Source organism: Panthera onca, chromosome B4 (assembly GCF_046562875.1).
Source record: "Panthera onca isolate mPanOnc1 chromosome B4, mPanOnc1 haplotype 2, whole genome shotgun sequence".
Taxonomy (NCBI): domain Eukaryota; kingdom Metazoa; phylum Chordata; class Mammalia; order Carnivora; family Felidae; genus Panthera; species Panthera onca.
This window is the reverse complement of record NC_138345.1, coordinates 78417741-78431862: the sequence shown is the minus strand read 5'-3', so window position 1 is coordinate 78431862 and position 14122 is coordinate 78417741. Positions and strand designations below refer to the sequence as shown.

The window sequence follows — 14122 nt, the reverse complement described above, 5'->3', positions numbered from 1 at the left end:
GTCACCAAAGTCAGTGAGCGAGACAGTCCAGCTCTGGAAACAACAGTCCGAGTAGAAAAATTAGAGACAGGAGGAAGAGAAAGAAGTGGGCAGCCCTGGATGAGAGGCAAATGGAAACAAAATGTGAGGGCAATGCCTGGGAATAGGGCTCCCAGGAGAGAGCACGGGGAAGAAAGGAATGATCCAGGAAGGAAGGCAGATAGGAGTCAGCTCCCACACAGGAAGCGTGATGGGAAAAAGTGGTGGTGGGACCCGTTCCCATGGGCATGGGCTAGGCACTCCCTAAGCCCTGACCCTCCACCGGCCTTTGTTCCATGGAAAGCTCTAGCTCTGAAGGGCTTACTCAGCACAGGTCAGGAAACAAATGCCTCTTCTCTGGGAGAAAAATTATCATGCAATGAATACAGAAAACAAAGACAATTATTTTTTCCGCCCCAGATGCGTGCACCACCCGGCTGGGACCTAGGCACACTGGCAACCAGGTGAGAGAGCGCCTATGCTCCTCTTGCCCTGTATCAACAAAAGCTATGATTCATAGGTTCCCTGTGGAAACTGAGACTCTCAAACAATCTCTCGATGGAGGCGAGCCTCGCCCCCACCCCTCCCGCCTCAGCCCCAAGGAGGAAATAGCTCAGAGAACAGAGAGCCACCGCTCCAAGTGCCAAGCTGCCATTCCAGGCAGGTGAGAGTCTGCCAAGCCATCATCCCATGCGTGTCTCTGGAAGGACACCTGTGTGGGAAGATCATGGAATCTGGATCTACTTCTCCATAGCTAGGCACCACAGGTTCTGCTCGATTTACCATTCAGGGGCTCAGTTTCAAGCAGACTGAATGCATTTCGGTTCCTCTCTCGCTGTGCTATCTCTCAAAACCACTTCAAGTAGCAAGAAGCCAGCAAGATCAAAGAAAATCGAACAGTTTCTCTGTCTGGCTTCCCCCTGCGGTAGAGGCAGGGAGATGAGGCACAGGAAAGGAGGAGATAAGGAGCTTGGAGACTTCCTATTGGTTTAGACTGACGGGGAGGTGCAGCTCGGTCAACAAGATGAACAGGGGAAACAACACAGGTGTCTTGGGCCCCCTCCACGCTGCAACCACTGGAGCTCTTCTGGTGAAGATTGAGTGCCAGGGAGCAGGGGCCAGTCTGGGAGGCTTCTGGAATAAGGCAGCCTCAGACAGAGCTGGGGGGGGGGGGTAGAGCTTTATAAACACCTTTATTGAAAAAGCACCTTTTTATACATTAATGTGCTTCAGTTCTGTCTTCCCAGCAGGACCACGGGCCTGTTACTAAAGAAAAAGAATGTATATTGTGTTCCTTTTGAATCCCCACCAGAATTGCCATGGGATGGGCTCTCCTCTCATCTGTGCTTGATGGTCCCAGAGGGAGAGAAGACTCACCAAGCATTCACTCAGCATTTGCACGCCCCTAGGCCTTGCAGAAGCTGTTTTCACACATGAATCCTCATCACAGACCCCACTTCACAGACACCAGCACTGAGGCTCGGAGGAGGTTCGTGACTGGCCCAGGGTGTCACAACTAGTAAGTGGCGGGCGGGATTCAAACCTATCTCGGTCCACCCACAACCTTCCCCAGCAGACAGAGGGTCTGTTCCCCAGAGCACCATAATGGAACAGACAGGACGTACGTGTGCGTGCACGCACAAGCTCCTGCTCCAGAAGGTCAGGTGTGACCTGCACAATGGAGAGGGCAGCTTCTGAGGAAAAGAAAGGGGCAATCAAAACCGGGTGCCTTCCCAAGAAAGATGTGTGCAGTGGGCCTTTCAGGACCTGGAAGGCCAGCTGCGGGAGGGGGCGCAGGCGGTACTTCCCGAGGAAACGCTCAGGAACAGGACACCGGGCCAAGGAAGAAGGCCTGGGAAACGGGGAAGGGGAATCGCAGTCACTTGTTTTGACACACAATGTTTGCACAGGAGGGAGTGGGTCCCAGGCCTAAGAAAGCGGTTTAGAAATGAGGTGGTGTTTTTAAAGCCCATTAGGAGATGCATGATTAGGACATGACTGAAAGCAATTAGCGTGCCTCTCATTCGTCTGCTGATCAAGTTGCGACTGGAAAGCAGTTTCCACGTGGGGGAGGGATGCCAGGGGAACCAACCAGTGGCCTTGCCGGCGTTTCCGAGGGGCGCTGAGGGTGAGCTCAGGGTTGGCGAATGCCTGGGGGATGCCATCAGAGGCCTCCATCAGCAGTGCCCGCCCCTCCCCGAGACCCATAAAAGCCCGGGCGGCCCGGGGAGCCCCAGATGCCCGGTCTCTTCCATCCCCCTTCACGCGCACCCGTGTCGGGAGCTCTCGTTGCCAGCCTCGCTCAGCCACCATGTCCAGGCAGTCCAGCATCACCTTCCAGACCGGCAGCCGCAGGGGCTTCAGCACAGCCTCGGCCACCACCCCTGCCACCGGCCGCTCCCGCTTCAGCTCCATCTCCGTGGCCCGCTCCACGGGAGGCAGCACGGGGCTGGGAAGAATGAGCAGCGCTGGGGCAGGCTTCGGGAGCCGCAGCCTCTACAACCTGGGGGGCACCAGGCGGGTCTCCATCGGGGGGTGCGGCGGCAGCTTCCGGAGTGGCTTTGGTGGCAGGGCCGGCAGCGGGTTTGGGGTCGCCAGTGGATTTGGCAATGGGGGCGGAGCCGGAGGAGGCTATGGGGCCTCGGGCTTCCCCGTCTGCCCCCCTGGAGGCATCCAAGAGGTCACCGTCAACCAGAGCCTCCTGACTCCCCTCAACCTACAAATCGACCCCTCCATCCAGCGGGTGCGAAAAGAGGAGCGGGAACAGATCAAGACCCTCAACAACAAGTTCGCCTCCTTCATCGACAAGGTGAGGCGGGGGGCTGCATCTGTGCCATTGGGTCCGGGTAGCAGGAACTCTTGGACAGGCCCCCACCAGCACACCCTATGGAAGAGCCGTCCGCTGGACAGGTCCCGTGCGAGTGGGGCCAGATCACCCCACAGGTCCTTGTGGAAATTTCCCTCATCCTCCCTGGGAGCCACCTGGCTGGTTCAGCCAACTCTGAAGGAAGAGTTAACTTGTTCTCCACGTGAAGTTTCCACTGAGCAAACTAACCTAACCCATAGCAAGTGTTGTCCAGACCCTCAACCCAAGAGTAGAGTCTCCCCAAAGAGACCTCTGAGCTGAGCACACCAGTTCTATGGAAGCCCCAGAGAACTGTGGGGGTAGCTTCAAGGGCTCTCTCATTTCCTTTTGGAGATGTCAATTATATAGCTGACAGATGGGTATCAGGTAAAAAGCATATTTTTCTTCTCTCCCTTATTAACTGGAGGGTCTGGCTCTGCCTCCCCAGTTTCTCAAGATTTCCTGCTCCCTCCCTGCAGGTGCGGTTCCTGGAGCAGCAGAACAAGGTCTTGGAGACCAAGTGGGAGCTCCTCCAAGAGCAGGGCTCCAAGACCGTGAGGCAGAACCTGGAGCCCTTCTTTGAGGCCTACATCAATGACCTCCGCCGGCAGCTGGACAGCGTCACCACTGAGAGGGGCAGGCTGGACGCTGAGCTGAGGAATATGCAGGATATTGTGGAAGATTTCAAAGTCAGGTAAGTGGGAGATGGGCTCCTGGTCACACACAGTCATCCCAGGGCTCCTTTTTATAAGGACCAGCTGGGTGCAAAGGAGCCAATGCCAGTGCCAGCAGGGTGATTTGGAACCTGCAGTCAATATCCCGTGAGATGAAGACAGCATGGTGTGGGATAACAAATGGACTCCCATCTCATGCATCACTATTAACAAGAAGTCTATTTTAATCTGTCCACATGACCTCAAAGGGATGTGTGCATCATCAAACACAACATTGCTACTCTGGAAAGCATAATACTATTTCACAGCCAGCATATTCTTTAGTTCTGCTGGATGTGGGCTCTACTATTGAAATGGTGCATTTCCAGGGCAAACGCTTTTGAGTGTAAACAAGGCGATCCTCCTGGGGGAGGCAAAAGTTCACTGGCCATCATCCAGGCTGCAGTACTTGAGGTATCCAACAAAAAGGGATGATCCTCCCTAACCCTTTAGCTGGCTTACCCTTGGCTTCCGAGGTGGAGCTACTACTCTACTTACTAAAAGCATACTACTTACACAGCTGCTCTGAGGTTTGGTGAAGATTCATCAGAATCTTCCAGAAGTTTCCTGAACAGACAAATTTTACCTCATAAAATTAATTTTTTTTTCTTTCAGAGAGAGAACAAGCAGGGGAGGGGGCAAAGGGAGAGAGGAGAGAGAATCTTAAGCCCGACGCGGGGCTCCATCCCACAACCCTGGGATCGTGATCTGAACTGAAATCAAGAGTCAGATGCTCAACTGACTAAGCCACTCAGGCACCCCTACCCCACAAATTGTTTTTAAATACTGGAATTGTGCATCTCTAAGACGATGGAGTTGCATAAGTACACATTTCTGTTCCTATAAGTTCCATGCTCACCTTCTAGTCTTACAAAAGAAAGAAGAAAAAAAACTTCTGGCAGAAGAAATGATTTCCCCTTTTATAGAAGGAGAAATAGAGGTTAAGTGAATCACCCGAAGTCACACACAGGTCAGTGGAAGAGCTGGAAAGGCTTTGAGGTCTCTGAACTCTTGCTACACCAGAAGCAAGGGAAGATTTCAGCCTGGAAGAATTCAACCGAACACTTGCTCAACATCACGCCTCCTCTTCTCTGTGCTTACAGGTACGAGGATGAAATTAACAAGCGCACCACTGCTGAGAATGAGTTTGTGGCCCTGAAGAAGGTAGGTGGAAAAGTCTCTCAAAGGAGAAGATTCGAAACTGAATCTTGGAGTGTGGGGTGACTCAACCCTTGGGACTCCCAAGAAATGTCCCATAACCCTTGACAGTATCTGGAGAGCTCAAACCTGCCAAAAGGCTCCCTCTGTATTTATGGTCCCACTGACCCTGCTTGGGTTTCTGTGAGCTCAGGGAACTCAAGCTCCCATTCTCTGCAGTCGCCCACCCCAACCCCAAACCCCAGACTCAGAGTTTGCTAAAATTCAACCTGGAAGGGCCAGGGAGGAGTCCGTCCAACTTCTTCTGGACTCACTGCTTGGGGCCGTGGTGTCAGAGAAGGATCCTGTGCTGTTGTTCTAGGATGTGGACTCAGCCTACATGAACAAGGTGGAACTGGAGGCCAAGGTCAATTCTCTGACAGATGAGATCAACTTCTTACGGATGCTCTTTGAGGCGGTAAGAGCCTGCAAATGTTTTTGTCCCTCCTAGGTCTGGAGCCTGGAAAGAAAAAGATGCTGCAGACAATGTTATCTATATAGGGACTCCACCCAGCATCTTGCCCAGATACTCTAAGATGGGGCTGGGGTGATCATGGGGACCTGGGAGAACTGCTTGAAATCTTGCCACCTTAAACCCTACTCCAGCTCCAAGGCTTCAAACCTCCACCCCATAGCATAGCAAGGAGGGAGTGCCAATTCTCAAATCCCAAGTCCCTGGGTAGCATTCCCACAGAATTAAGACCACCTCTCCCTCTCCCCTCCCAAAAAAGTTCAAAAATGCCAACTGCCCCTCAGCTCATTGGTCAGGGTGCTTCTTGCCCTCTGAAGATGCCTCATTCTCAGCACTGCCACTGTGAAGGCAGAGACCTGGGTCTTTAAAGGGGAGAGAGAAGTAGAGAGTGATGAAGTCACATTGTATGGGGGGCAACAGGGTCCTAAACCTCACTCTATCCTAAAGAAACATTTTATGCTGGCATATCAATCAACATGTCATATTCAGCTTAGTATAATTTGGACCAGAGAACACTGAGCCACCCTTCATGCCCAAGGAAAACACACAGGTAGGGGTCTTGGGAAGCTATGCTGGGGGACACACCCCCATCACACTGATCTGTGACCCAGAAACTTCTCAGCGATTGGCATAGGAGTCCATAAATAGCTGTGAGTGCCCAGGGAAGGGTTGGAAGAATCCCTGCCAGGGATGCCAAAGAAAGGATTCTTGACCTAGATGGGTAGTCAATTGTGTGATTTCAAGATCCCTCCTTTTCATGCCTTGGTGACGCTGAGTTTACTGCTCTGCAGGAGCTGTCCCAGATGCAGACCCAGGTCAGTGACACATCTGTGGTCCTGTCCATGGACAACAACCGCAGCCTTGACCTGGACAGCATCATCGCTGAGGTCAAGGCTCAGTATGAGGACATTGCCAACCGCAGCCGGGCCGAGGCTGAGTCCTGGTACCAGACCAAGGTGAGTGTGGGCACCTCTATGATAGGTTCCGGGACTAGTATTATCAGAAGCCCCAAATAAGCATGTAACTATTAGCCACAAACCTCGGGAAATACATGAGCATTTCTGTTCATTTCAACATGGCAGATGTGTCTGGCGCTATGCAAAGTCAACTTGAAATGCGTATGGAAACCCAACCATACACATTAATATGTGGCCAGGCAATGTTGAGTGCTCAGGACAGCCATCGTCCCCACGTCACTTATGATTTTGTTGGGGCTGGGTGAGACTCCGAAACAACCAAGAAATAGTCATAAAGCTATTTCTAAATGGCTTATTCATTCGACACATGTATGTCAAGTAGGGTTACAGAGTTGTAACTAAATAAACTGCAAACAGTTTATTTTTGGTGTGAGAGACCATGAAGTAAATGGAAGGGGGGGCGTCAAGAAAGGGAAAAGACCATGTTAATAAAAAGCCTCCAAGAAGAGGTGGGTCTTCAGTCCATTTGGAAGCATCCAGGGACAATAGCTTACCAAGGACGGAGATGGTATTTAAGGCTGAATAAGCAGTCCTGTGGGGCTAGAAGGCAGAAATGGGCACTTAGCCAAGCAAGAGAGGTTGTATCAGGAAGAGGGGTGTGGGGATGACCATGGAGAGCTACTGTCCAAAGTCACAGATGGCCAGAAGAAGGTTTGGCTTTGGAGGGTGTGGTAGACTGGATAGTCCAATCCATGAGATCAGCTCCCTGACAAATCCAGACCCCTTTCAGACTCAGGAGCTCACTTGCATGTGGCATTCCATCTTTTGCCACGCTCAGTGCACTGCCTTAGCCCCTATCCTTGCAACATGGTAGGAAGGAAGGAAGAGGGTGTCAGGTGCCACGTGTGCACAGAGTGGAGGCAGAGACAGACAGTGAGTGGAGGTGGGATGCGCTTAAGCTGAAATTCATAGTAGCTGATTTACAGTGAACAATGCTCTTTGGGGGCGGGGCCTGTTGTTCCCTTTAACTGTGTATATCTAGAAACAGAGCAGCTGGGCCACTCAGCGCTTTCAAAGCCAGACAGATCTTCCTTCCAGCAGGGACTCTTCTTCCTTGGTAAAGGTGTGGGCAAGAGACAGGGGGCGTTTGTTTCTCCTAAATGACTGCATCCTGGATATGCACCACCAGATGGAGAGCTCCCTCAGATGCGGGATTTTGTTACAAAGTCTTCAGAACTGTGCCCCCCAGCCCGGCTCCATCCAACACGGATTCCCTACAGCACACCCCTGCTCCCCCAGCACTGACATCTGGAGGGCTACCAAAATTCATGGTCACATTGGTCTGGATGTATGCCCCTTGACTGAAAGCCCCAAGGACAGTGACCAAGTCACCTTCCCACTCCTACAGTTCACCATGCTCTTTCCTGCTGTAGGGTCTTCACACAGGCTATTTCCCCTGTCTGGAATGTTTTCTCCCCAGCCTGTGACTTAGGTCACCCCTTCCCATCTTCCAACACGCAGCCGGAGCACCTCCATCTTTGGAAGGACTTCCCTGGGCCCATCCCCACAACTTCCATATCTGGGTCAGATTCCTTTGTTACACTCCCCTGTTCACTTCCTAAGGGGAACTTATCCCATTTGGAAATATCAACTCAATAATATGCTAATTTATTTAAGGTCTATCTCCCCCAATAAACTCTAAGCAAGGATCTGATTATGCTGTCTTTGATATTCCCAGAGCCTAGCACATGCCTGGCAAGTAGATGTGCCTAAGAAGTAGCACCTCAGTGAATGAGCGAGGGAATGTGTGAATGATTAGTGAATGGGTGGGCCTGCTGGTGGCACTGAGAGCCAGGCTGTGCACACAGGGAGTGCCCAGCCCAGGCGTCCGATGCAGTGACTGAGTCTGCTCTAATTCCATCAGTACGAGGAGCTGCAGGTCACAGCAGGCCGGCACGGGGATGATCTCCGCAACACCAAGCAAGAGATCTCGGAGATGAACCGGATGATCCAGAGGCTGAGAGCCGAGATCGACAGCGTCAAGAAGCAGGTGGAGTTTGGGCAGAGCCAAGAGCTCCTTGCACACTCATTTCTCCTGGGTCGTTCTGCCATGCTTCCAGGACCCCTGCCCAAGAAGCGCTGCACCTCCAGGGGCTGTCAGTAAAGCTCACGGCTTCCTCCTTTTCTTATAGTGTTCCAGCCTGCAAACAGCCATTGCTGACGCAGAACAGCGTGGAGAGCTGGCCCTCAAGGATGCGCGAGCCAAGCTAGTAGAGCTGGAGGAGGCCCTGCAGAAGGCCAAGCAGGACATGGCCCGGCTGCTGCGGGAGTACCAGGAGCTCATGAACGTGAAGCTGGCCCTGGATGTGGAGATCGCCACCTACCGCAAGCTGCTGGAGGGCGAGGAATGCAGGTGGGGGGCTATGCACCTGCTCTATTCCAGCTGCCGGAGCATTTCTAGGGGCTCGGGTTGCTGTGGCCCCCTTCCCTCCTGGAAAAGGGAGCAAAATGCAGGTGGAACTGGACTATGAGAAAGAAAAAGAAAACAGGCATAATTTCTTTCCAGGCCAGTAAATCATTATTTTAAGTACAACTGCTTTGGGCACCCTGTAGAAATCTAGGATCTGATCAGGTCCTAGGTAATCAAATTCTATCAAAGGAGAATTTGGGTTATGTGGCAGGTCTGGATATGTGGTATGAAAGGCTCTGGGCTGAGAATAAATTGTCCCGGGATCTGGGTGTACAGACCTACCACAAACTAGCTGCATAACCTTAGGGAAGTTAGTATCCCTTCCCTGGTCCTCAGTTTATTCAGTGATGGAATAAAGAGGCCAAACCATCAGAGCCCCAAAGCTCGGTGGGACCTTTGCGCTCTGCCGATTACCAGCTGTGTGACCGAAGGCAGATTACTTTACCATTCCATTCCTCACCTGTAAAATGAGGACAACCATGGTTTCTATCTCGTACGTTATTCAGAGGGTTGAAACAAGGAAATGCACATAAAGTTCTTGGAACAATGCATGGTACATAGTAAGTGTTGAGAAAATCTTAGCAATCAATCAGTTTAGTGGCCGGAGATACGGCTTTGGACCCAAATGAGTCTGGCTTCAAAACTGGGCAACTTTGTCAGCTTCTCTGTGCTTCCATTTCCCTATCCATCAAACTGAGATCATAATACCTACTTAATGGGGTCACTAAGAGAATTAAACAGCATAATGTAGGTAACAGGTCCTTTTAATGTTCTAAGTATGTGTTTATGAATGAATGCCAGTTCTGTCCTTAGCATGGTAAAGCAAAATTACTCTAGTTGCTACAATAATAGGCTGATTATTGTTATTGTTATGTTTATGACTCAGACTCTTCTCCACACCTATAATCACTTCAGCACTGCCCAGTGCATGACAACAGTCCATTGTTGAGAGAAAAATCTCCTTGTTCCTTAACAAGCCCTGCCTTTCCAACTGACCCTAGTGTATGATTAGCTTTAATTTTCTCCAGGTGTCTACCTAGTTTGAACCAAAAAAATGTGTCTTTGAGATTACAGGGTTTACTCCTAAGAACCTCAAACTCCACATTATTTCATTCATTAGATTATTGTTTTCAATACTACTAGTATTTAAATAATTTCAACCTCCATTACTTCTGCAATAAAAATAATAAAGGGTTCTTGAATGCACTTAATTGCAGAAATGTTGTTTCAAATGCCCACAAGCTGCTGGACGTAATAGTAACCTTCCTTCTCCCCCTTCCTCCCAACCAGGCTGAGTGGTGAGGGTGTTTCTCCAGTTAACATCTGTGAGTATGACATCCTCTCACGTCATTCGGTGTGCATGTGGTTGGGGACAGGCATCGTGTGGGAGGGTGGAGGGCGTGCATGTGGCATTGGAGGGGAGCCCACGAATCAGGTTCATTTTGAGGTCTGAGGTCTTAACTTCTTTAAAATGAGAGCCATATTGGGAGTCTTTTTTTTTTTAAGAGAAAGTGTGTGTGAGCATGCAAGGTGGGGAGGGGAGGAGAGAGCAAGACAGAGGGTCCAAAGCGGGCTCCCCACTGACATCAGAGAGCCCAGTGTGGGGCTGAACTCCAGAACCATGAGTTAATGACCTGAGCTGAAACCAAGAGTCAGATACTTAACGGTTTGAGCCACTCAGGCGCCCCTGCAATTTTTTTTTATACTTATTTATTTTTGAGACAGAGAGAGACAGAGCATGAACAGGGGAGGGCCAGAGAGAGAGGGAGACACAGAATCTGAAACAGGCTCCAGGCTCTGAGCTGTCAGCAGAGAGCCCAACGCAGGGCTCGAACTGACAGACCGTGAGATCATGACCTGAGCCGAAGTCGGACGCTTAACTGACTGAGCCACTCAGGCGCCCCTGCAATTTTTTTTTTAAGAGAGAATCTTTGATGTCCCAAGTCTAACCTCTTTGCAAGTGAAAGACACCACAGAGAGGGTGATAGGAGGTTTGCTGGAACTCTTCTGCATGGGTTTAGAAAACACACAGCTTCCACCCCCCACCTCCTGGGATTCCACACCTTTCTTGCTGGGGGTGCAGGTCTAGCTCAGAGATGAGCATTTAGCACAGACGGAATTTATGAAACCCTGGTCTGCCCTTGGCCCTCAAAGGGAGCCTTCGCACTGGGTCCAAGGTCCTTGCTGTAAGGCAGCCCCTTTCCGGAACAGTGTAGAGAGAAGCCCTACCACTCAGTTATGCTCTGCAGAGGATAAACGACAGAAGGTTACCAAGGTTTTCCAAGGTAGCGAGAGCACATAAGACAGGGCATTTGGGTGCCACTGCTCAGGAACAAGGAAGGGTGTTGGCAAGCTGGAATGGCCCGGCAGTGTGAAGAACACTCATTCACAGAGCTCAGTGCTGGCATTGTGAGGCTAACAGACATGACTTTCACAGTGTACGAGTGAGTTTGGTTTTCATTGATGCGGGATTCACAAAAGCACTGATTATTGTAACCGATGATTCTAGAAGCCAGAGCCCTCTGAACTACCCAGGTGTGCTCCCTCACTGATACCCTTGGCTAGTGGCTCCAGAGACCCCCAAAGCCAGTTTTGGGGATGAATGGTGTAACCTCTAAAGTTTCTTTTCTCTTGAAAGCACCTGAAAGTGTTTGTTATCTAGGGCTGCAACACAGTACCACAAACTGGGTGGCTTAAAACAGAAATGTAGGGTCTCATGGTTCTAGAGACTAGCAATTCAAAGCGGAGGTGTCAACAAGGCCTTGCTCCCTCTGACACTTGGAGGGGACTCCTTCCTCACCTCTTCCTAGCTTCCAGAGGTGGCTGTCAACTCTTGGTGTTCCTTGCCCTGCATCATTCTGATTGCTGTCTCTGTGATCACCTGACCCTTTCTCTATGTGTCTGTCTTCACGTGGATGCCTTTCCTCTTCTTAGAAGGACACCAGTCATACTGGGGTAGGGCCCTCCCTAATGATTTTCTCTTAACTTGATTCTGTCTGCAAGGTCCCATTTCCATATAAGGTTTCATTCACAGCCATTGGGGTTAAGATTTCAACACATTTTTTTGGAAGACACAACTCATTCTATAGCAGAGTCCATTTTTATTTTAGTTTCCCTTCTGAAGAGCCCCAGATAGGGTACTGAATATTGAAGGTGATTGGGTGGTTATAAAAGTTAGGAAAAGACAGGTTGGGGGTAGAATGGGAGCAGAGTTGGCCAGCCAGTGGCTCATCTGTCCCTCAGTCTATCAAGATGACTCCAGCCCCACTCTGGGATTCAGGGTGTGGGGGCTGGGGACACTAAGGGAGGCATGTACATGCCGTTGAGAAGGAAAGGAGACACCAGAGCCAGGCCCACAGAGAGAGATGGGGACAGAGCCACAGGCGAGTGTGATGGGATAGCGGCCTGGAGGACAGAAGTCTCCATTAAGTTCTGGAAGGAAGCGAGGCACCAAAGTAGCAGAGGGGAGGCAGGAAGCCATTCCAGACTGGAAGGCTGCCTGGCATTACAGCCCAGGGAAAACCGGGCTGAGCACAGGACAGAGATCTCACCAAGTGGGCAGGGAATAAAGCAGCCGCCTGACCAGACAACCCTATCCCCACCCCCACCCCCACCCCACCCCCCACCCACAGACTTAAGGGCACAGGCCCTGACACCCTAGGTGTCTTCTCTCCTGCCCTTGATTCTAACTATGTCTCCTCTCCTCTGGCAGCTGTGGTCACCTCCACCGTTTCCAGCGGCTACGGCGGTGGTAGCAGCACTGGAGGTGGAAGCCTGGGTCTAGGTGGGGGCAGCGGCTACTCCTTCACCACCAGCACCGGGCACAACTTGGGTGCAGGCCTGGGTGGCTCCAGCTTCAGTACCAGTAGCAGCCGGAGCCTCGGGGGCAGTGGCTCCAGTGTCAAGTTTGTCTCCACCACATCCTCCAGCCGGAAGAGCTACAAGCATTAAGTGCAGCCACCTCGCTTCCTCACCCCTGCCCTGAAGCCTGCCTGCTTGCAGACCTGGCCTGCCTGCACTCGTAGACAGGATACCTGGGTCCTTCTCCTTCTTCTCCCCTTCCACAAGGCCTGCCCGTGCTGCTGGGAAGGAAGCCTGGTGCCCTGGCTAAACCCCATTCCCCAACTTAAGCCAGCCTCTGCCCTCCTGGCAGTCCCCACAGTGCTCCTGTCCCCTCCCTGTGCCACTGCCCGCCCTCCTTCAAGATTCATATTCAGCTTATCATGCAGAAACCTCCCCCGCTTCAGCTCCTCCTTCCTTCTCCCTACCTTCCAGTTGCAGAGTTAGGGAGTCAGTGTTTTCCAGGCCATCTCAATGCCAGGTTGTCAGCCCCACCTGTCTCATGGTGCTTATGAGCTGCCTGCTGGGAGTGAGACACATTCCCTCCCTGGAATGTGTCTATTAAATGCATGTGGAATGTGTTCGGTGTCCAGCCCTCTGTTTGGAATGGGGATGCAGTCCCCAGTGCACATCAGACCCTCCCCATTTCCCTCAGAATGGAGAATGCTGGACTCGGGAGATGGGAGGGATGGAGGGGGCACCAACTGCTGGCTAGACTCCTTCCTGGTCTTTCTGCCCACTTCCTCTGGCCTCATGCTGGGATGCCTTCCTTGAGAAGCCCAAGCCCCTGGGCAGAAGCTGTGTCCATCCTCCCTACTCTGTATGTCATTCAAGGTGATACTATCCCCTCCCAAAACCAGACTGTTTTCTGAGGACACTGACGTAGGGTGGGCGGCCCAGCCCTCCTCCAGCAAAGGGGCTGATTGTTCCCTGACAGCTTCAAACTTGCAGACCTGAGCAGAGAAATAACAGGCCAGGAGAGGAGTTAAAAGTCAGCCCTGGGGGCAATGCTTTCACCAAGCAGGGGAGCCATTTAGGCCCATAATTGCAGGCAGCAGTGAGACATCCAGGATGTCTAACCCACATTCCTGAGTTTAGTCTGCTGAACCCCTCCCATAAGGCCTGAGCCCGGCATCACCCAGACTAGGGACAGCCCATGTGGGCTCAGAGGAAGTGAGCTCCAGGCTCAGGACCACGCGAAGAACTGGTGGGAGCTAGGAAGTGGGAGTCTGAACCACAATCAATGAGGGTGCTGTGCAAGAAGTTAAGTGGCAGGAGGGGAGAGGCCATGAACCAAGACAAGAGAAGACGAGTCTAAAACCAGGGGCTAAATAAAATCAGGAAGGGCTGGGAGGGATGGCAGGAAGAAGAGAAATGACTCTGAGGGCAATTGTTAAATGTCCCTGGTCCTCACGGACGAGAGAAGACAAGGGGACAGGAATGTGGCAAGAAATCCTGTGCCTGCTACCCTCAGATAAGCCATCTCTCTTCCACCAGTGTCAGGTGCAAAGATCCAGAGTAACCTGCTGTCAGACCACTGCGCCCTAACATCGGCTCAGCAGGCATGAGCCACGTGACCTCAGCCAAGTTTCTCAATGACTCTATGCAGCTTCATGAGCAAAACAAGAATAATAACGGCTACCCCTGGTG

The 14122-nt window shown here is 51.6% G+C and overlaps 1 protein-coding gene across 1 annotated transcript; it reads left to right on the top strand.

The window, feature by feature from the left end:
- The first annotated feature begins 2219 nt into the window (after positions 1–2219).
- On the top strand, positions 2220–13368 carry LOC132694336 (keratin, type II cytoskeletal 75). The gene is made up of 9 exons (XM_060657523.3): positions 2220–2827; positions 3343–3557; positions 4680–4740; positions 5096–5191; positions 6037–6201; positions 8087–8212; positions 8355–8575; positions 9923–9957; positions 12345–13368. The coding sequence occupies exons 1-9, from the start codon at positions 2330–2332 to the stop codon at positions 12581–12583; spliced, it is 1656 nt and encodes a 551-aa protein (XP_060513506.2). The 5' UTR covers positions 2220–2329; the 3' UTR covers positions 12584–13368.
- The last annotated feature ends 754 nt before the right edge of the window (positions 13369–14122 follow it).